This window comes from Loxodonta africana, chromosome 8 (genome assembly GCF_030014295.1).
Source record: "Loxodonta africana isolate mLoxAfr1 chromosome 8, mLoxAfr1.hap2, whole genome shotgun sequence".
NCBI classification, from domain to species: Eukaryota; Metazoa; Chordata; class Mammalia; order Proboscidea; family Elephantidae; genus Loxodonta; species Loxodonta africana.
In genome coordinates, this window is record NC_087349.1 from 50,424,706 (window position 1) to 50,447,530 (window position 22,825).

Consider the following 22,825-nt stretch of genomic DNA (forward strand, 5'->3'; position numbering starts at 1 on the left):
AGAAATGTATAGAAAAGCGTCAAGTACACATCAGCAGAGTAGAAGGTAGACATAATACCAAGTCAATAAAGGCAGATGATTACAAGTGTTTCTATGAAGGGAAACTGTTGAAAATATCCACATTATAAAACAGACCTGTATATTATAGACATAACAAGAAGAGGGGCAAACATTTCCCTTCACATGAAGTCAGAACATTTTATTATGTTGCAAAGAGATACGTATTGCTTTTTTCTTCAACCAAATATAGCCTACTGAATGCTTCTTTCCTTCTATAACAGAAATCACATACACCATTGTAGTCCATACAATTAACTGAATAACCAAAGGATATACAACTAGTATTAAGAAGTCTTTGCTTACCCTACTTTAAATATCAAAATAAAAAATACAACTGCATTAAACATATACGTTTTCAGATCCTCTGAAAAAATTTTTGCATAATTAGATTTCTCACACAAAGGTTTTAAAGCTCCAGTCACATCAGCAGGTTTCCAGTACTAATGGAAAATGGAATTGATGCAATTATGTTGAACAGTGGCAGGAAGCATGGCTTTTAAGAGAATCAGCTTAAAGGAAAAAAAAAAAAAAAGTTGCATTTGCATTGAAGCTGTCAAAACTCTAAGCTAAAGATCTGCTCTCTGTGCCAGCTAAACCCCTGCCCGACTCCGGAAAGTAACTTTCTGAAGCCATGCCAAGCCCTTTGCTTGAAAATAACAACTTAATTGGTTCCTTCTAATAAAATTCAAAATGCTCTCTTGGTGATGATAATACACTCATTGTTTTATTAAAGCTTAATGTTCTGGTCTCTTGGAATGTTCTGGGTATTAGTGTTCAGGGAAAGAAAAAGTCCATGAAACTGAATTTATGGAGCAACAATCTGGCTGGATAATGCAACAAAAGTTGAAACTTTTGGTGCCAGAAGGGCTGCTTCTAGAAAGAATGATTTTATCTAAACTCAGCTTCATGTGTAATGGTGATGAGACTCCCGTCTGCTCCTGTTGTCGCCATCGTTATTATATAACAAAGCTTAGGTGTGACTACAGAACAAGGTTGGTAATGTTCAGAGACTACTCAGGGCTCTGACTGGTAACTGACAAATTAAATTCTCCAATAATTTTATTCAAATCTAAGGACAATTTAAGTTATGGGGTTCTGCTTTTGTTTGAATTATGATAACTAGTATTTATTCAACCTGGTGGCACAGTGGTTAAGAGCTCAGCTACTAACGAAAAGGTCGGCAGTTCAAATCCAGCAGCCGCTCCTTGGAAACCTGATGGGGTAATTCTACTCTTTCCTATAGGGTCACCATGAATCGGATGCAACTCTATGGCAACAGGTTTGGTTTTAGTTTAGTGTTTATTCAAGAGCTTGAAAAAGTTATAAAAAGAGCCCCAGAATATTCACCCCACCATATTATCAAAACTTCCACATGCCAGGTTACCATTTTAAGTTTCTTTATTAAAAGATTTTTAATGTAGTCTATTGAATGATTTGCCTGCATGTGTACTGAGCTCTAATTTGATAATTAAATTCAATAAAACATTATTTTATACAAGCCGTTTTTATAATCACTTTGCTGCTATTCATTTATCCCATTAAATAAGAGGTTCCTCTGTTAGCATTAGGAAACCCTGGTGGCATAGTGGTTAAGTGCTACGGCTGCTAACCAAAGGGTCGGCAGTTCGAATCCACCAGGTGCTCCTTGGAAACTTTATGGGGCAGTTCTACTCCGTCCTATTGGGTCGCTATGAGTCAGAATCGACTTGAGGGCACTGGATTGGGTTGGGTGTTAGCATTACCATTCTGTTGGAATCATGTTTTTACATACAACAGCCTTTATGATTTGAAAGGGACTCTCTCCACATATACTACATCTACTGGTTGCCATCGAGTCGATTCTGGCTCATAGCAATCCTATAGGGCAGGGTAGGCTGCCCCAAAGTGTTTCCAAGGAGCACCAGGTGGATTCAAATTGCTGACCTTCTAGGTGGCAGCCATAGCACTTAACCACTACACCACCAGAGTTTCCATACTAGGTAGGGTTTTTATACTACATCTAGCTGACTCAAATAAGCAAGGTTAGGAATACCAGGGTCTTCAACTTCCCTTGCTCTCAGTTTCTGACTCTATTAGTGCCATCTTAAAATCTTCAAAACAGTTGTGTTCATTATCAAATTTCAGTAATGAATGAAGGGCCAGCTTAGTTCACTTGAAACATTTTACGCAAAATGATCTCTATTTACAAAAGAGAAAAAAAAAAGGCCTTTTCTAATTTAATTTTTGCGAAATGAGGATTTAAGAAAACAGAAGCACATAATTAAAGATTGTATTTCATATGCTATTTTTTTTTATAGTTGGGACTCTGCTAGTTCCCTGGCAATTCAGTGGAGCCTTGGTGGTGCAGTGGTTAAGAGCTTAGCTGCTAGCCAAAAGCTCAGCAGTTCGAACCCACCCGCCACTCCTTAGAAACCCTATGGGGAAGTTCTACTCTCTCCTATAGGGTAGCTATGAGTTGGAATTGACTCGACAGCAACAGGTTTGGTTTTCTGGTTTGGCCTAGTACCAGTGAACCATTGGTTTGGTATAGTACCAGTGAGCCGGGGTGGTGCAGTGGTTAAGCGCTCAGCTGCAAACCAAAAGGTCATCAGTTTGAAACCATCAGCCACTCCACAGGAGAAAGATGCGGCAGTCTGCTTCTGTAAAAATTTACAACCTTGGAAACCCTATGGGGCAGTTCTGCTCTGCGCTTTAGGGTCTCCATAAGTTGGAACTCAATGGACAGCAGTAGGCTTTCTGGTTATAGTAACAGTAGCAACATATGTTGCAAGACTACATTGGGTGTAAAAGAAGCAAGAGTAGTGAACAAACCTAGGTATATACCTTACAAACAAAAAACCCGTTGCCATGGAGTTGATTCTGACTCATAGTGATTCTATGGGTGCCCTTATGTATTATTTGCCCTACTCATTACCTTTATATTTTTGTCATCTGTCTTTCTAGCAGGTTGTTATCCAGTAAGTCATTTTGTTCACACTATTACTAGCTGTGGGTAACAGGAAGTAGTAAAATGTTTGCCATGCTAATTACCCAATAATTATTACATAATTATATATTTGTGGTTATTTGTAAATGCAAAGCAAGAAGACATATAAATAACACATTAAAAAATTATACCAGGAATACAAAAACTTTTTTACGACTTCTCGGTTTTTGCTGTGCGCACTTACAAGAGAATACATACTTTAAAAATGTCATAATGTTACTGAAATATAATGGGTTTTTATTTGTAATCAGTATATGTGTGTATGCATGTATATGCATAGACAATACATTTATTTTTACTCGGATACATATCAGTTCTCCATAACTCACTCTCTTTAGAAAGCAAAAATTTATACTAAGGAAATAAGAAAGATTTTAGCAGTTCCTCCTTCAGCGCTATTAATCCTACATTGAACCAAGGTTTTCTTTTGCCACATCAACAGCCTGACTCTTCCCTTAAGGGAATAGATATTGTCCTTGGTAAAATATATTGGTTTTACTTCCTTGGCTCTCTCAATTTCATAGAGGCTTGAAGACTTTACATTAGCCATTATGGTGTAAATAAGAGTGAGTATAAGAGCAATCTTATATTCTAAGTCTGGTACTTGGCCATTTTTCATAAGAAAATCGTTTTCATGATGTAGTAATTTATGAATTAATTAGGTAAACTATTTCACACTTTATTATCAAGAATTTTAAATGCTAGCAAATGTTAAGGATGAGAAAAGAAAGAATAGCAGTCTCACTGGCATTACTTTAAACCGGAACCTATGACTGTTTTCGTGGCTCTTTTTCTTCTTATGGTAATACATAAATGAGCAGAGTGGAATACTCTGGGGAGCGACTCAGGGGAAAACAGGGTCTTGATGCATGTAGTACAGCAAATAAAACTCTTCACTATAAGAGCAGTAACTTGGAAAAGGCAAGACAAGGAAAGTATGTTCATTAATTTACATGAATTTGAGACAAATAAAAATATGAATTTTGGTATTTATGCATTGCCTCAATCTTTCCAGACAGAATTCAGAGCATTTCTAATGTAGTATTAAATATATCTACAGTCTGCTACATTCTGGCTAAATATCAGTAATTAAAAACTTAAGTGTAGTGCATAGTTTGGAGAAGCAAATAGCATGAGTGAAGGCTGTTAATATTCATACTAATAGCTTGGCATTTCTGCAGATTTTAAAATACACACTGGAGAGTGTCTCTGATTCTATACAAGCAATGCTCAGAATGAGCTTTCCTCTTATAGCAGTCCCTTCTTCTGGTCTTGTCTCTGCTACCATCATGCTGCACGACCTTGGCCAAGACATTTAGCCTGTCTGGGTCTCTCTGTCTCCACATGTCAACCTACTTTACGGGAATTCTGTAATAAATGAGACAACATACGTGAAAATCATTTGAAAAGTAAAAAGTATTCTGTGGAAGTAACATACTGAGTGCCCCAAAGGCAGAAATTTCTACTGGATAAGGAGAAAAGGTTCAAAGCACTGTTTCTGAAAAGCATGCGTCTTGGAAATGTAGAATGTACTTGCCATCTTTTACAGCTCAGCACATTGTTTCACAACTAGTGGTACCCTAAAATAGCACATGGCTCAGCACTTAGCTCCGCCTTTTATGTGTCCTCACTGCCAACTCTTACTTTTTGCTAGAGAAGCCTTACCTCCCTGTTCCTTGCTTTTAAATTGTTTTCATTAACAACAGAGGGCCTACGTAATGCATAAATGAAAAACGCACAAGGTAAAGGAGTGCTGGAATTTGCCCAAAGCCTGGAGCTCCTCTTTTCTCTCTCTATATTTTCATAGTAATGGAAATAAAGCCAAAATAATAGATTTTTATACCTCATTCTATAAAAGATGTTTAGAAATGGAAACACTGAATGTGTCTCAGTTCTGTAGTTAGTGTTGAGATAATACCCATAAAAAAAGAACATTTGGACCATTTTATTCCTTTACAAGGAAGTTAGGCTATATTGAACTTATGGAGACACCCTGATAAATTTACATAATGAGATGAGGAGTGAAAATAATAATATTTTTCTGTAGCTATCCTACACCTGAGCTCAGACTTGCTCTCATAGCCACAGATGGAACTATCACCTATGCCAACAAAATAAATACATTCCAGAAAAGTAATTCCCCTTATTCTCACCCTGATGAACCATAAATTGAGGAGGGAATTCAGGATGGTATAGAGAATGGATTTTATTTCCTTTATTTTCAGGAAGGCATGATGTTCTTTTTAGCCAAGCTCTACTGTGACACCCTTAATGTGTGACAGTGAATATATACAATGTCTTGATGAGAAAACACTTCCTAATTCTTTAATTGTGATTTATGTTGACCTGGAGCCCTAGTGGTACACTGGTTAAGAGCTCGACTGATAACCAAAAGGTCAGCAGTTCGAATCTACCAGCCGCTCCTTGGAAACTCTATGGTGTAGCTCTACTCTGACCTATACGGTCGCTATGAGTCAGAATTGACTCTATGGCAATGGGTTTGCTTTTACATTGATGTGAGACCTAATCGTAATGGCAGCTACGGAAATGGGTCTGCCTCTGCAGTCTGACTGCCTGTGTTTGATTTTTGCTCCTTTCTGGCCCTGTGACCTCAGGCTAGTTACTTACCTTCTCTGTGCCTCCATTTTAATAAAGATAAAAATAGTGTCTCATTTGTAGTGCTGTTAGAGAAGTCAATGAGACAACATGAAATGTTCAGAATAATGCCTAGCACAAAGGCAATGTTAATGTCAGTGATTATTACAATGACTATAACTACCGAAAATATTTTAGAACCACAGAAGGCAAAACAATAGCTTATATCCACAAAGGACAGAAAAACACGTATCTTTTGGTTCTAAATATATTTTTCTAAATAAAAATTGACAAGACAATGTGACATATACTTTAAAAAAAAAAAAAAAAAAAATTTTTTTTTTTTTTTTTTTTTTTTTTTTTTTAGTAACACATAATAGGTGAATCAGTTTAAAGTAAGCTACCTAACATCACTTGAGTCATCTTCACTTGATAAAATTCAATCTAATTTAGGTATAAATATTTAGATACATCTACGGATAATCTGTTGAATATGACTTTTTTTTCATTGTTTTTCAAGTTATTGCTTTGGATTACTGGATAAACATAGTATGTAAGCCCACTCTTCTGATTTACGGTCACTATTTTTTTTTTTTTTTTTTTAAAGCATAGTTTTTTTTTTTTTTTTTAAAGCATACCTTTTTTGTTCCCAACTGCAGCTATCTTGTACCATTAGGAATGGCTTGACATCAAAATATCATCTTTTGCCAACAGAATCAAGCTTATTAGAATTAAGAAAACTCACCTAGAGCAATAATTACTTTGTTATAACACATAAAAATATTAGTTTCTATCTTTTTTGAAACAATCTTAAAAATGAGACCCACAAAATATTATTTTAATATACTTCTGTCCTATTATTTCCAAGGAGACATTCTTCGCAATGTTGGAAATAAAATTTCTCTTCTTTAGTTCAAGGCCATGAAAGAGATTTTGTTTTATTATGACCGTCAGAGTTGCCTACCAATATACCGGTATAGGTAAGAACAGACATAAGAGGCCATATTTCTTGGAAATGTCTTCTCATTTTATTCCATTTGCATTTTATAACAGTATTTAATTTGTCATGGAAACCCTGGTGGCGTAGAGGTTAAGTGCTACGGCTGCTAACCAAATGGTCGGCAGTTCGAATCCACCAGATGCTCCTTTGGAAACTCTATGGGGCAGCTCTACTCTGTCCTATAGGGTTGCTATGAGTCGGAATCAACTCAACGGCACTGGGTTGGTTTTTTTTTTTTTTTTTTGGTTTTAATTTGTCATGTTATATCTCTCTAGTGCTACTCTACCATAGGAACTTTATGTTTTAGGTAACATCCAACTCTCACACATGCACTCATCATCAAGGACAATCTCACAAGAGGAAGAGTGTAGACAGCTTCTTTTTCCAGCAGCACCCCATGTTGAGTCTGAGTTTATTAAAATGTGCAACATTTAACTTGGGCCATCGAAAGAGGAATTAAAAGTAACTGCAGTAACATAGATTTTCCCGAGAACTAAATTTTTCAGGAGATTCAGGAAAACCAGAGTGAACATTCTCCAAGATTAATGGATAAATCAAGAACAATTGTTTTTTTATCCCCCCTCTTGGGTGACCACAAGATAAACTGTTTTCAACAAATGTGCCTTGTAACGTTAATGCTATCAGAGTTCATAAAGAAACAATTTATTATTTTGAGTTTTTTGTCCAATAACAATTCATCAGCTTTTGGGTTTAGCTCACTAGTTCACAGGGGTCCTTTTATTCATTGTTTAATTAACTAAGCTTCTTGTCAAATGAGGCAGATATTACGAGATAAGGGATGTATTATACAATTCCGTTGTCTTTTCACTTACATACTACTGATGACCTGGAGACACTTGGTAGCTTTATTAATGAAAATTCACCCCCAAAAGAAGGTGAAAAGAATCACAAACTAAATAAATGAAAGAACTATTGATGTTATGCAAGCCTAGTCTCTAGTATTAACATACCTGTTTCCCAAAACAAAACTCATTCTCAGTCACTTTTATGTTTTTAAAACCACTGTCATGCACACGTAATTATAAAATTCAACCTTAGGGTAGAAGATTGGCCAATATTAGATAAGAAAAAGTGTATCAATATAGTAGAAACCTTTACGGAGTTTTAATCTTTTAACTGTCAATTTCCATTTGAATTTTAGGCAACTAAGGTCATGGGCAGAAAACCTGGTGGCGTAGTGGTTAAGTGCTATGGCTGCTAACTAAAAGGTCAGCAGTTCGAATGTAACCAGGCGCTCCTTGGAAACTCTATGGGGCAGTTCTACTCTGTCCCATAGGGTTGCTACGAGTGGGAATTGACTCAACACCAACGGGTTAGGTTTTTTTTGTTGTTGTTAAGTCATGGGCTTAAGTGGGGTAGGGACAGTTTAATAAAAAGATCTCTTTACTGTTAGAGTGAAAATGGGCAAAGAATTGATAGCCGTCAAAAATAACTGACTTTCTTGTCATGCATTCTATCAGTGAATAATTTGTTTTTGAGCTTTTATACTTTCACAATGCTTTAAAATATTCCCATAGGCACCTCATTAGAGTTTTGAGCCAAAAGGAAACTTGAAATAAGTCCAACTATTGCCTATTTAATAAAGTAATATTCAGACTTTTTGAAGTCTATGGGATATTTAGTGCATGTTATCCTATGTCCTTATTTCATGATTTTATTTTTCTAGACATAAAAACACATGAATAAGTATCTACCAGAATTTTTTTTAAGAAAACAATGTCTGTCATAGATTGAATTGTGTCCCCCAAAAATACATGTATCAATTTGGCTAGGCCATGATTCCCAGTATCGTGTAGTTGTCCACCATTTTGTCATCTGAAGTGATTTTCCTCTGTGTCGTAAATCCTCTCTCTATGATGTTGATGAGATGGGATTAATGGCAGTTATGTTAATGAGACAGGACTCAATCTACAAGATTGGGTTGTGTCTTGAAACAATCTCTTTTGAGATATAAAAAGAGAATTGAGCAGAAAGACATGGGGACCTCATACCACCAAGAAAGCAGTGCCAGGAACAAAGTGTGTCCTTTGTACCTGGGGTTCCTGCACGGAGAAGCTCCTAGACCAAGGAAGATTGGTGACAAGGACCTTCCTCCAGAACTGACATAGAGAGGAAGGCTTCCCCTGGAGATGATGCCCTGATTTTGGACTTCTAGCCTACTAGACTGTGAGAAAATAAACTTCTGTGCATTGAAGCCATCCACTAGTGCTATTTCTGTTATACCAGCACTAGATAGCTAAGACAATATTTAATAACTCAGAGGTTTGCACTGAAGAGACAAATCATCCACAAGACCGAATTATCACTTCCTTGATAACAGACAGAGCTACTGTGTGACACTGGACAAGTTAACTTCTGAATTGCAGTTGTTATTAAATCTTAAAACCAAACAAAGAAACAAAATAAACAAGAAAGTTTTGCTATTTCAGTAATTTAAATAATAAATATTCTCATTCACTTACATTTCAAACCAAACAAAAACAAAACCCATTGCCATTGCCATAGAGTCAAATTCCAACTCATAGCAACCATACAGGATACAGCAAACTGCCCCACAGGGTTTCCAAGGCTGTAAATCTTTATAGAAGCAGACTGTAGCATCTATCTCTTGTGGAGCAGCTGGTGGGTTCGAACCGCCAACCTTTCAGTTAGCACCCCACGGTTTAACCATAAATTCGATAATTAAATATAAATTAAAACTTTGAACTTAAGGCCTATTAATTTCTTTACCGATAAAGTACTCCAAAATTTCCATTGACTCAACTCAGGTGTAGAAAAAGTCTGATATACTATTTAACAGCGGTTGCTTTAGGTGTATATTACATATATTTGATATGTATATGGCTATATATCATATCCATGCTAAAGCTGTACAATGAAAAAGGAAGACCAAAGATTTGCTGCCTTTGAGTTATGGCGTTGGCGGAGAACATCGATTATACCATGGACTGCCAAAACAACAAATCTGTCTTGGAAGAAGTATAGCCAGAATGCTCCTTAGCAGTGAGGATGGCGAAACTTCATCTCACGTACTTTGGACATGTTATCAGGAGGGGCCAGTCCCTGGAGAACCACATCATGCTTGGTAAAGCAAAGGGTCAGTGAAAAAGAGGAAGACCCTCAACGATATGGACTGACACGGTGGTTACAACAATGGGCTCAAACATAGCAACGATTGTGAGGATGGCACATGACTGGGCAGTGTTTCGTGCTGTTGTACATAGGGTCATTATGAGTCTGAACTGGCTCCACGGCACCTAACAGCAACAACATGGTTACATTTCATACCATGATGCTGAAGTGGATGGGAAATTATCTCATATACCCTGCCTCCTGAGGTTTTGTGGTACTATTAAGTGCCCCAGCAGTGGAAAACTGCTGTCTACAATTTCAATCTATGCTGTTATACCATGATAATCTTAAGAAGTAAACTGAATAGACCAGGCTGTTATGAGGTTCAAGAACATCATGGAAAATCAGACTTTAAAAAAAAAAAAAATAGAATCTTAAAAAAATAATGTTTTTGGTGTAATAAATACTTTAAAAGTCTAGACATATCTAGAAATGCTAAACATGATAGCATACATAGATGGCAATAGACTTAGGATTGAGACAACATGTCTAACAGGCCACCAATTGAGGCCCTGTGAAAGGCTAAGCATGTATGTGGCCTCTTCCACTTAATATTGGAAAACTAAGCTTCTAATCAAAATACACATAATATTTTCTAGCAGAAAAACTTTAAAACTTATGAGGCTCAAATGTCTACAAGGGAGAAAATACAGTACTTAGAAGGAGATTTGGAAATTAACTGGAAGGAATTAATAAAAAAAAAAGCTGAATTCCCAGACAACACTGAGTCTTTAGTGTATAATGTGTGAAAGTCTGGAGGTAGAGAGGAAAAAAAAAATCAATAGCTATGTACTAGGGGAGGGGCCTAAAGCTGTCTGTGTACAAAATTACAGAAAAGATCCCTGCTCTTATGCCGTTTATATTGTAGTGGTATGGCAAGGAAATAAATACCTTTTGTATTTTACCTGGTATTTGTCACTGTTTCAAGTTAACCAAAATGAACCAAAGGATGGTTGTGATGTGAGGGGGGTTATATGCTGGTTGAGGTGATGGGGTGGTAAGAGTTTTCAAAATTTATGCTAGTTCGACATTTACTTAGCACCAACAAGTGTCCATCTCTATGCTAAGTGGAAGGCAGGTTGTTACAGGACAAATGAAGACCATGTTTCTGCCCTAGAGGAGTTTATAAATACTAACTCTAAGGCAAGTCTTTATGCATTTAAATAGGATGGACACCACATGCTATGCACTTCACAAACTTAATTCATTTAATTATCAAAACGGCTCCATGAATTTTGTGTCATTCCCATTTTGCAGATGATAAAACTCTGGATTAGGGAGATTAGGAAACCCTGGTGGCGTAGTGGTTAAATGCTACGGCCGCTAACCAAAGGGTCAGCAGTTCGAATCTGCCAGGCACTCCTTGGAAACTCTATGGGGCAGTTCTACTCTGTCCTGTAGGGTCGCTATGATTTGGAATCGACTCGACGGCACTGGGTTTGGTTTTTTTTGGTTAGGGAGATTAAGAAACTAATGTAACAACCAGAGAGTAGTAGACAACCATGATTTCAAATCAGTTCCATATGACTCCAAAATCCACGATTTTTTTTTTTAGTTGCTTGTTTATTTTTGGTTCACCTTCTCCCCTAGGCTCTTTACACAAAATGATCCTGAAAGCACCGAAGGGAATTGTTGTAGATGATTTTCCCAAAGAAGGTGACATTTATTAAAAAAAAAAAAACTTAAATATTATATAATTTTAGGTCAACACAGGGTCTTAAAGATAATTTAGTCCATTTCTTAATTGATGGGAAATTGAGGTCTTGACAAAGTCTCAGAGTTAGTGAAAAATCAAGGATGAGATTGAATCGACTGAAAATTAAACACACTTTATCAATATGCATGGGATACTGCTAAATTAGTCCTTAGAAGGAAATTTATAGTGTAAGTGGTCTCAAATCAATGACTCAAACTTCTACTTTAAGAAGTTACAAAAAGAAGAGAAATTTGAATCAAGCAGAAATAAAGTAATAATGAATTTTAGAGCAGTAATCAATGAACTATTAAAAATAACAGGAAAAAATTAATTACACCAAAAGCTGGTTCTTCAAAGATAGCCACAAAATTGATAAACCTCTAGCCAGGCCAATCAGGACATAAAGGGAGGAGACAATCGGAAATGAAAACAAGAAAATTACTACAGACCTACAGATATAAGGATATTGTTGTTTTTCTTGTTGTGTGTCTTCAAGTTCAACTCATAGCGATCCAACGTGACAGCATAAAATTGCCCCACAGGGTTTTCTAGGCTGTAAGCTTTACGGAAGCAGATCATCAAGTCTTTCTCTCATGAAGCAGCTGGGTAGGTTCAAACTATCAACCTTTCAGTTAGCAGCCAAGCACTTAACCAATGCACCACCCAGGGCTCTTTATAACAAAGACAGTAAGAAAGTACTATAAACAAATTTTGTATTAATAAATTAAATATCTTAGGTTCACCATCTGAAATATCTGCTGAGAAAGTAATCTTGTATTTGTTTTATAAGAATCTACCAATTTTTAAATAGAAACAATATTTCAAACACTTAACTGAGAAATCACATTTTATAGCTATTCAAATATAGACGACATCTTCACTAGTCTGAAGCCCAGAAACATTTTCTTAAAGATTCCATGCAACTGACATCTTTTTATCAAATTATAGAGTATTTCTTCTAATTCTGCAAAAGAACAGAAGCTAAAGTCTCTACTGGATTAAAGCAGAACATTTTCAACCATTTTTTCTCTTGCAAATTGTCAAGCAATATGTTTTGTTTGCTGCATTTATGTGGTCTTGCCTTTTCATATGACCCTTCTAGATTCCATAGATTTTCTGAAAAAAAATAATGTGAACTCTGAAACTGTCAATCTATTAGCTTTTTTCCACCAAAATTTCATCATAAGCAAAAAGCATTTTCATGAACTTTATATTCATTTGAAAGGCTATCTGGCACAGAATAGGAACTACAAAAATTACAAAATGTGGTTATCTAATAGAAATCCCACTCCTCTTAACATGGAAGATTTAACTTGCACAATGTAACTAACTAGTAACATCTGAAGTGCATTCTTCCATAGGACTGATGGCCATCTGGTTGACCTTGCTCTAGATCACTAGGGAAGTCCAATCTACAAATCACCGTTTCCCAATTGTTATCACTCTGCCATTCCACTACAAGAAGAAGGGATGGAACTTGGATGTGCAGAGAGATCTCTTATTTCACACACCTTTAAATTGACTGAGATTCTTATTTGGACTGTGATGTAAGACAAGACTGAGTGGATTCTTCCAAAGTTCCACACAGAAAGAGAAGAGCAGAGGACCAAGTTATAGGGATGGAAATTTCAGGACCAAAGAGTTAGAAAGCAAGGTAATTATAAGGGAATACAAAGATGCAAAGAAATATTAAAACAAGTGATACAAATGACCATTGACTGATGCAACTTTATTTGAATTTACTCAATATCATCTTCCAACTCCTGATTTCTGGGTGAGAAACAGTTAGAGAAATCTTGAAATATGAAATAAATGGAAGACAGTATATATCCATATGTATTTAAACAAATATATGTTCATATATATGTCAACCCTGTAGAAAGCTCTATATTTTGATATCAAGACTAAATCATTTTGGGAGAAACCTGGTAACTACTCAATATGATACTCTTATGATACACCATCGTAAGATAATGAGGAACTTTCAATGATGAATTTGGAAGAGATAAATCAAGCTGTGAAATCTGTTAAGAAAATACCTTGGAATTAATGGCGGAAGTTTGTACATTTGTAGCAATTGTTGTTAACCAAGGAACTTTTTCTATGTTACTTTAATATAGTTCATTTTAGGAATTTTAAAAATTAATTTTTAAATTGTACAGTTTCTTGTTAAATTTGTTCTATTATACATCTCTTTAAACAATTACCAAATTAAATGATATTCCATGTCTTTGATTAATTCCTTGTAATACTCTTGGGAAGGACAAAATATTGTCAAGCAAGATAGCAATAGAGTATTAGAGCAATCGCTTAATCTAATCATGCCTCCATTCTACATATGCTATAAATTCAGGTAGGTCTCATTCTGCAAGAATCTGTTTTGTATTTGAGACCATTTAAAATATTAGACATGTAGTACTTTTCAAAAGTTCACCATAACTTCTAGTCATTCTAGAGCATAGCATTCATTGCCCTGCATCATATTCAAGATCGGTTCTAAAAGATTGCATTACTTAATCTCCTTCTGTAAAAGATAAATTATAATCGTCTTTTCAAATACAGAGTTGATGAACTATCTCTCTTCTGAATATTTACATGAAAAATTTGTGTTGGTTTTGATGTAACAGAAGAGAAAGAAGCTGCATCTAAATCCATCCTCTTATACTTTGAAAGAAACAGAAAAAGAAGGGAAAACTGTACTGTTCCTTAAGGCCTTTTCTTGTTTATTTTATGATACATTTCATAGTTCTTATCTTAGGCGAAAAGGTAGGAACAGACTACAAGAGGAACCTCAAAGGGTCTATTTTTCCTTCTTTAACAACTTAACTGATAACCATGGGTTTTAATGCGAATGCCTGGCTTGAAGGTTAAGGAAGCAATTAGAAGCTCGCACACCCTAAGTTCTAAATATGGCTCCTTCGGTACTTATGATGACCTTGGGGAAAGCACTTGGTGACTTTAAAAGAAAGAAGAAAGATAGCCATTTGACTGATAAGTGTCAGTCATAGTGCTGTTTGAAGTTCAAGATAACAGAGTTTGAGACACACTGCTAAAGGAAGGCCTGAGAAACATACCTCTGAGCTTTAAACAAAGACAGAGTTGAAAGAAATAATAAAAATATAAATGACCCTGACTGGCAGACTGGTGTTTCTTATCCATTTCTTATTTGAGCTACCCAATTAGTATGGGTTCTTCCACTGACCAAAACCATGCATCTGTAAGTGGTTTGAACTATATACATTGAAGGTTCTCGCATACATTTGGTAAACCATTCCCTCAGAGGACCTTACAGCTTTTATGTTTGTGAAAATTTGAAATCACACAGATATTCCCAAGCTTCTGAAGAGAACATTCGTACACAATAGCAAGCAATAGCATATTTCCAACTATTCTTTTAGGTCCTTTCCAATTAGAGAATTGTGCCAAACTCTGGGAGTCCTTGTGGAAACACAAGACCACACCATGAGAATAACCTATGGAGTGACCAGTTTTGAGGCATATGTCTAAAATTTTTCATCAATTAAACCTACACAGCTCCTCTGTTTCTGAGGACTAGCACATATATCGTAGGGGGTGTTTCTCAATAAAACCAGTTGAATATTAAGATAAAAAAATCTTAGGCGTCTTTCCCCCAACTCACACGTACTAAAAACACAAGGAAACTTTGGAAAAGAAGAGCAGCATACACTTCGAGCATTTTCATAAACATTTCCTCAAATGCAAAAGAGGACTTTCATCCATTAATCAATACTGTAAAACAGCCATATCATCCAAAAAGCTGTCTAGTAACCACCTTTAAAATTGGACCATAAAAATATATATTTTTATCTCATTCATTTATTAATTTTTGAATCTGGATAAAGAAGAATAAATAAATAAATAAATAACATTTTTCCCCAAAGTGCTTATCAACTTTCTTACCATCAAATGTTAAATAAACTCTTGCTTGGGGCTGGGAAGATCCTTTTACACAGACAGAATAAGCAAATATTCCAATCAACATGTGAACTGCCCAAAATGCCATTTCTTCAGATTTACGAGTTAATATCCAAGGGAAAATACCTTTAAAAGAGAGAGAAAAGTTTTGTTATATCTTTTTTCACATTCCAGGATCACAAAAAACAGTAAACTAGATAGAGCACTCTATTTGCAAAGGACACATTTGAACTTTTACAGTAGTGCAACCAGTAGGAGGTGCTGTGACTTTGCTTCTCAGATGTGAAAATCTAGATTTGGCTCATTTGTGACTGGAAGTCTTTGCAACAGGAGAAACTGTTTCATCCTCCAGCAAAATATGGTTAAGAACAAAGAGGCAAGTAAAAAGCTATTGATTCCCAGAAGAAAGAATTTAACTTCGTCTTCTAAAATGTGCATAAAAAAAAATTAAGTAAAAAATGACTAGAGAATGGTACCAATAGGACTCTATATGGCGACTCTATAGGACAGAGTAGAACTGCACCATAGTTTCCAAGGAGCGCCTGGTGGATTTGAACTGCCAACCTTTCGGCTAGCAACTGTAGCACTTAACCACTATACCACCAGGGCTTCCAACAGGCTATTTTGTTAATAGGTGAAAATTTCTCATTCCCCTCATATAGTAGTAGTAGGGAAATCCTACACGAACATTCCTGTGTATCCACTCACATCCATGCTCATTAGCTCTTTCCGCGTAATCGTCTCTGAAATGGTGTCTCTATACATAACTGTAGGCCCGATCCTTGATCACTAAAATCACTCTAATAAATTATCTGCCAATTTATACAGATGACCATGTAGCTGTGAATGATGCTGATGAGGTAAACATGGACCCAGGCCAAATTCAACCCAGTGAGCTAGTGGTGAGCAATCCAGTGAACCATGTAATCACTGATGCATATTTTAAATAAATCAACTGGAAAGTGGGCTGTCAAAATTCCAAAAGATAAATCAGAGACGCAAGTATTACTGCTGGAAAATATAGCTATAAAATGGCTAATGCTATTAACTAATCTCTGAACACCAAGGAAGACCAGGTAATGAGTTAATGCAAATCTATAGGAGCTCTAGTGGCCACAATATGCAAAATACACTCAGGACCATAAAAGGAATCCCATCATGTTGAGTCTAGCATAATTATACAACAGAATGACACAGCAGAGTTTAACCTTGATATTTATTTCTACAGGTTAGAACAACCCTGATCTTCAACACCGTGAGTTTCAAAATTCAAAATTTACCATCAATTTTATTCAATAAAGAAATGACACTAAACACTGAAAAGCATGCTTCATTAATACCTAAGAAAAAGAAGAACTAAACATAATTTTTAACTAAAGGTATAAGCTGTTTTCCTAGGTAGCAGCCAGCCATGCTACAGAGCCCTTGCGGTGTAGTGGTTAAGTGCTATGGCTGCTAGCCAAAAGGTTAGCAGTTTGAATCCACCAGCAGCTATGCTGTGGGAGTTAGCAGGGAAATCATCTATCTCCTTTACCACACAGATGGAGGGAACCCCAGAGATGTTTGTGTTGGTAATTTTCAAAAGAAACAGTTCCTTCCTGCTTCCTCAACCTCTTCACCCTGTCATCCCTAAATTAACTTAGAAGAAAATTGTTTTTATGGGTGACTTTCCCTTAGTAATTTGTTCCCTACTTTTGTTGACTTTATAGTTAAAGCTAAAAAAAAAACAAACAAACACACATAAGATAAACGCACCCAACCTTTATCTTATTATTAAGCAAGATAATAATATTTACAAATTTTATACATTGCTATTATTAGTATCATATCTGACATGTCTTCCCAAAAGAATTATGATATAAATTGAAGAGGATAATAATTGAGGAAGAAATGACAGACCTAATGAAGCGAGTATACAAGTAATCTGATTTCAGTCCTACCTAGTGATGAAAAGTGTGAAACCGAAAGCCAAGTGTCTCGCACATACCCCCACCCCATCCAAGTATCTTAGAACTTCTTTCCTTTAACTCAGACATTTATACAAGCTGCTTGTTGATTTCACTCCTACTGATCCCAAACATACCATGTCACACAATTAATAAATAGTGTGGGGGGAAAAAGATGGTTTCGTGTCCTCTCTTGAGCAATTCTGCCTTAGAAGGCATTGTAATAGTCAACTTTAAACTCTCCGCAGGTGTCATAGCCTAAAGAAACCACTCAAGCCGGGCTCTCCGCAAGCCAAACATTTCCCTGACAAACCGCATGTGCTCTTAAGAAAACGTCCAGACTTGAGTACCTCGAGCTATGAAAAGTCAAGACATAAACCAAAAAAGTTCTATTTTGTTAAATTCACAACGCGGAAAATAACGTCTCCGGCTTACCGAAGTGAGAAGAAATCAGAGCGGAAAAGTCACAATTTGTTACCGGTTGGGATCGGCGTGTCTCTAATCCTTTTCCCAGAAGACCTTAATTTCTAGAGCGTCCCAGCGGTGAAACCCTTCCTTCGCAGTCCTCTGAGTTTCTTTGTAAAGGAATCCTCAGCGGCGCAGTGCCGCGCACCCTCCTCCGCGTCGCTCAATCCAGCACCTCGGAGTGAATGGAAAGTGGCCCGGCGCGGGGGGCGAGCGCTCGGGTGTCCGGTTACAGCGCGTCGGCGCGCGGCTCCGGCTGCCCCGGCGCGCCGCCCAGCCGGCTGCAGCAGCCGCGGAGCCGACCCAGCCGCTGGGACACGGGCGGCGAGGCCCCACCCCGAGCGCGCCCGCGAGAGAGCGGCCGGGAGCCGCGGGGGCGCGCGGGGCCGACCCGGGAGGAGGCGGCCGCGCAGAGGAGGCAGGAGCGCTCCCGGACTCTGCTCCTTTCGCAGTTCGCGCTGGACTGAGAAACTTGCAGGGTGCGCTCCAAGGGTTTTGTTCGTTGCCAGCGGCTCTTGGAAGGCACACAGGCTTTGCTTGGCCGTAAATATCAAAGTGCAGAGCAGTTTTGCCAGACAAGAATCACTACATCCTTTTAAGGCAAAGAGATGCGTTTTTAAGAAGGCAGGAGTCGTGCTCTTTTTTTCCTGCAACAGTTTTTCTAACACCGGCCGAGATAAGCCAACAGCCTTGTCTCAGAAGTTTAACCTTTCAATAGGTATTGTTTCCTAATGCGTTTCCTTAATGTCCTGAAGGCAGTAATTCTGCTGACCTCCCCACATTGACTCATGACCAGTATCCTTCCCTCCGGGATACTCCCCAAACATAATTACAAGAAATTATTACACAATTTTGTGGAGGAAAGCTGTTCTAAATTATGCCAACTGATAAATCAAGGCATCGGGGGTATATTCCCGGCACTATTTTCAGGTATAACTGTTAAACTTCGGAATTGACTTTGATGTTTAAGTGAAAATTACTTCTCCGGACCAGAGGAACCAGATGCTTAAATGAGCTTCGACCTCTATAAAAACAGGCAGGCACTGGCTTAAAATCACTGCGGGCCACAGCCCAGCAGATGTCGCTATACAGAGAGAACGTCAAGTGGGGTTTCTCCACCTTGCTCCTTACATTTTCCTTATAAAACAAAGCAGAATCATTGAATTTTTATGAACTGTGACATAGAAAGCACTTCTAATAGTGCGAAAACATTACTCCAGTGAGACAGCTGAATTGGATCTCAAGCAGCAGGAAGTGAGGAGGTGATTAAAGCCTTCCCCGTGTCTAGGCACCACATTTTACCTTCAGTAGATGGAAACGTGTCTCTGACTCTTGCAGTATAGCTGCGAAATGAGGAAATCAAGTCAAATACGAATGCCAATTTAAGAGTCCAAAAAGTAATATTTCAGGGCCAATATTATCTTCAAACACATCCGTTTGTGAGAGAAATGTCCATTTTAACAGATACATTCTTTAAAACAATACGGAACCATTTAAACTATCTTTTTTGTGATGATGAGTGCAACAAAAACATGAGTAGCTCTTTGACATAAGTTTGTAATAATGGTTTTAACCTGTGAAACATCTGACAGTATTAAAAACCAGATGTAAATGAGAGTAAGCACGACACATGCTTCTCGGAAATACTTCTGAAACTGATTAAGATCCAGGTTATATCACTGAGCAATGTCACCCTTCTGCTGGCATCTGAGTCAGCATTTATAAATTAAGGAGGGAGGAGAATAAATCGTTAGAGAGAATTACTGGTGTGAACATCGACAAATTATATAATTATTATTAGAAATGTGGGACCATAAGAAACTGTTTAATGTATAATCCATACAAGGTAGAGTATGTTTACACATTTTATTGCTAAGTTTTAAAGAACTGAGGTAATGAAATGCAAGGTGAAACAGATGTCAAATTGTGTATTTACGGGGGAGTTTAGTACCAAATGTGGGGAAAGAGTACAGCTTTGGAAACCCTATGGGCAGTTCTACCCTGTCCTACAGGGCTGCAATGAGCCGGAATCAACTCCACAGCAATGGGTTTGGTTTGGTTTTTTGTTTAGTAACAAATTTAATTCCCAAAAGCCTGAAGAATTAGTTCAATCTCTCACACATGTTTACAAGGCTTTGGAGACTATGACAAATAGTTTAGCTTTAAATCACAGTCTATGAAGCTTGTGCAGAGAGAGATTCCTCACTATCTGGCCTGAGTAAGCCTCTTTTCAATGTGCTCTGAGATTTAATGGTATTTGCTTAGTACTGAGACATTTACTGTTGGCCACACCTCAAAATGAATCATAAAAACACTGGTAGGCATTAGGCAAGACAGAGTCAAGCACAAGGACACAATTAGTGCTCATGCTTGCCTGAAACTTTAGGCCGCATAGTGAGAGTTTAAGACTGGCAATAAAAACCAAACCAAACCTGTTGTCATCAAGTCAATTCCAACTGATAGCGACCCTATAGGTAGCCCTAATAAAATTTTTCTCTACTTCTGCCTTTCCCAAATTGCTTAAAACCCAAATTGCTTAGGAGCCTCAAATACCTTGGCAAATATGAGACATATAAGAAATGTAGTTCCTGGGTTGCAAACAGTTAATGCACATGGCTGCTAACTGTAAGACTGGAGGTTTGAGTCCAGCCAGAGGCACCTTAGAAGAAAGGCCTAGATCTACTTCTGAAAAATCAGCTATTAAAAATCCTACAGAGCAAGTTCTACTCCGGCATACTTTAGGCCACTATAAGTCACAATCGACTAGATGTGACTTTATGTAAGAAATGTTGGTGGCCCAGTATCACTACTCTAGTTTGCAGTCTCATCTGTGTCCTTACAGGTAGGAAACAACATGAGCTAACTGAGTAAGATGGTTGAGAGAAAAACCAAAACTAAACCAGTTGTCTTGGAGTCAGCTCTGACTCATGGTGACCCCATGTGTGCCAGAGTAGAACTGTGGTCCATAGGGTTTTCAGCAGTTGATTTTTCGGAAGTAGATCACGAGACCTTTCATCTGAGATATTTTTGGGTGGATTTGAGACACCAACCTTTCGATTAATAGCTGAGCTCATACTGTTTGTGCCACCCAGGAACTCCTGCTTGAAGGAAGGGGGAGGGACACGAAATGGGTCTACAGGGGTAACAACAACGCGATTAGAATTAGAGTGCACTAATCACAAAGTTTGCTTTCATCAAAATGTGGTCTTGAGTAAAGCATTCACGTGAAAATACTTATGATCATTCTCATTAAATTGTACAATATTGTATGCCTTAAATTGCTTCTGCCAAATTGAAGTAGCCATGTAGTCATGGATTGAATTGTGTCCCCCCAAAATGTCTGTCAACTTAGCCAGGTCATGATTCCCTTGTATAATTCTATGATTGTCTACCATTTTATCATCTGATGTGATTTCCCTATGTGTTGTATATCCATCACTATGAAGTAATAAGATGGATTAGCAGCAGTTATATTGATGAAATCTGTAAGATTAGATAGTGTTTTAAGCCAATCTCTTTTGAGATAAAAAAGAGAGAAGTGAGCAGAGAGACATGGGGACCTCATACCACCAAGAAAGCAGCACTGGGAGCAGAGCACGTCCTTTGGACCTGAGGCTCCTGAGCTGAGAAGCTCCCAGACCAAGGGAAGGTTGATGACAAGGACCTTCCCCCAGAACCGACAAAGAAAGAAAGACTTCCCCTGGAGCTGATGACCTGAATTTGGACTTGTAGCCTACTAGACAGTGAGAGAATAAATTTCTCTTTGTTAAAGCCATCCACTTGTGGTATTTCTGTTATACAGCACTAGATGACTAAGACACATACACACACACATACATATGTATTATTGTGCTTTAGATGAATTTATTTACAAAGCAAATTAGTTTCTCACTAAACAGTTAATACACAAATTGTTTTTGGCAGTGGTTGCTAACCCTGTAATGTGTCAACACTCTCCCCTTCTCCACCCCGGGTTCCCTGTTTCCATTCGTCCAGTTTTCCTGTCCCTTCCTGCCTTCTCATCTTTGCTTTTGGGTTGGGGTGTCCATTAGTCTCATATACATGATTGAACTATGAAGCATGTTCCCCACGTGTGTTATTTTTGGCCCTATGGACCTGTCCAATCTTTGGCTGAAGGGTGAACCTTGGGAGTGACTTTAGTACGGAGTGAAAAGGATGTCCGGGGGCCGTACTCTTCGGCTAAAAGTGGCCATATTTTTTATATATATATATATATATATTGTGGTCCTGAAACAAACAAAAAAAAAAACTATTTAAACTCACTGATTTTGAATAATTTATCTATCTTTCCTTTATGAACATGTGCCCCTATAAATCTTCTTATTTCAAATGTATAGAATATAGAATGTTTTCAGAGGTTTTTTTTCCTCTTTCCATCACACAGATGACCCATGTGAATAAACTCTACCCTAACTAAAGAATCTCAGCCCTTCAGAGTTTGAGAGTAGTCTTCCTATTAGTCTTAACTAATATATTTGCCATAGACCTACATATGGCCTATAAAGTGCCGGGCCTATAGATAGAACATATATATGCCAGGCATCATTCTGTAATGAGTTACTATTTTGCATAAAAGAACACTGAAGGTTTGCCCAAATCACATGGGTAGCTAATATTGGAAAAGAAAGAGACTCAGTCATGTCTGACTCCACGTCTCATGTTGCTCAATATGAACCTAAGCAATTGCTACACCAGTTTCCTCCCCTCCCCTCTCCTCCCCTCCCCTCCCCTCCCCTTCCCTCCCCTCCTCTCCTCTCCTCTCCCCTCCCCTTCCCTCCCCTCCTCTCCTCTCCTCTCCTTCACTCTCGTTCTCCTCTCTTTCTATTTTCTTCTTTCGTCAACTTCCAAATGCCAGCCCTTTAGAGTTCCTGAACCATATCTTTAGCAAGTCTGTTCTTCAAATGTTTATTTACTTTGCTTGCATCAGCCCTACTTCTCCTTGGGTTACGTTAAGGTCCCTGAGGACA

General features: G+C 37.7%; 1 protein-coding gene across 4 annotated transcripts in view; it reads right to left on the minus strand.

The window, feature by feature from the left end:
* Window positions 1-22,825, minus strand: part of SEMA3C (semaphorin 3C) — a 197,845-nt gene that overhangs the window by 164,290 nt on the left and 10,730 nt on the right. For 2 of the 4 annotated variants that reach the window (XM_003407177.4, XM_064289918.1), the window contains exons 1-2: window positions 17,808-18,092; window positions 15,412-15,552 (exon numbers count right to left, since the gene is read on the minus strand). In XM_003407177.4, the coding sequence (XP_003407225.1) occupies window positions 15,412-15,514 (103 nt within the window). In that variant the 5' untranslated portion in view covers window positions 15,515-15,552; window positions 17,808-18,092. Of the gene's footprint in view, window positions 1-15,411; window positions 15,553-17,807; window positions 18,093-22,825 lie in introns of those variants that run through there. The other 2 variants (XM_010587308.3, XM_010587309.3) reach the window with 2 other exon arrangements.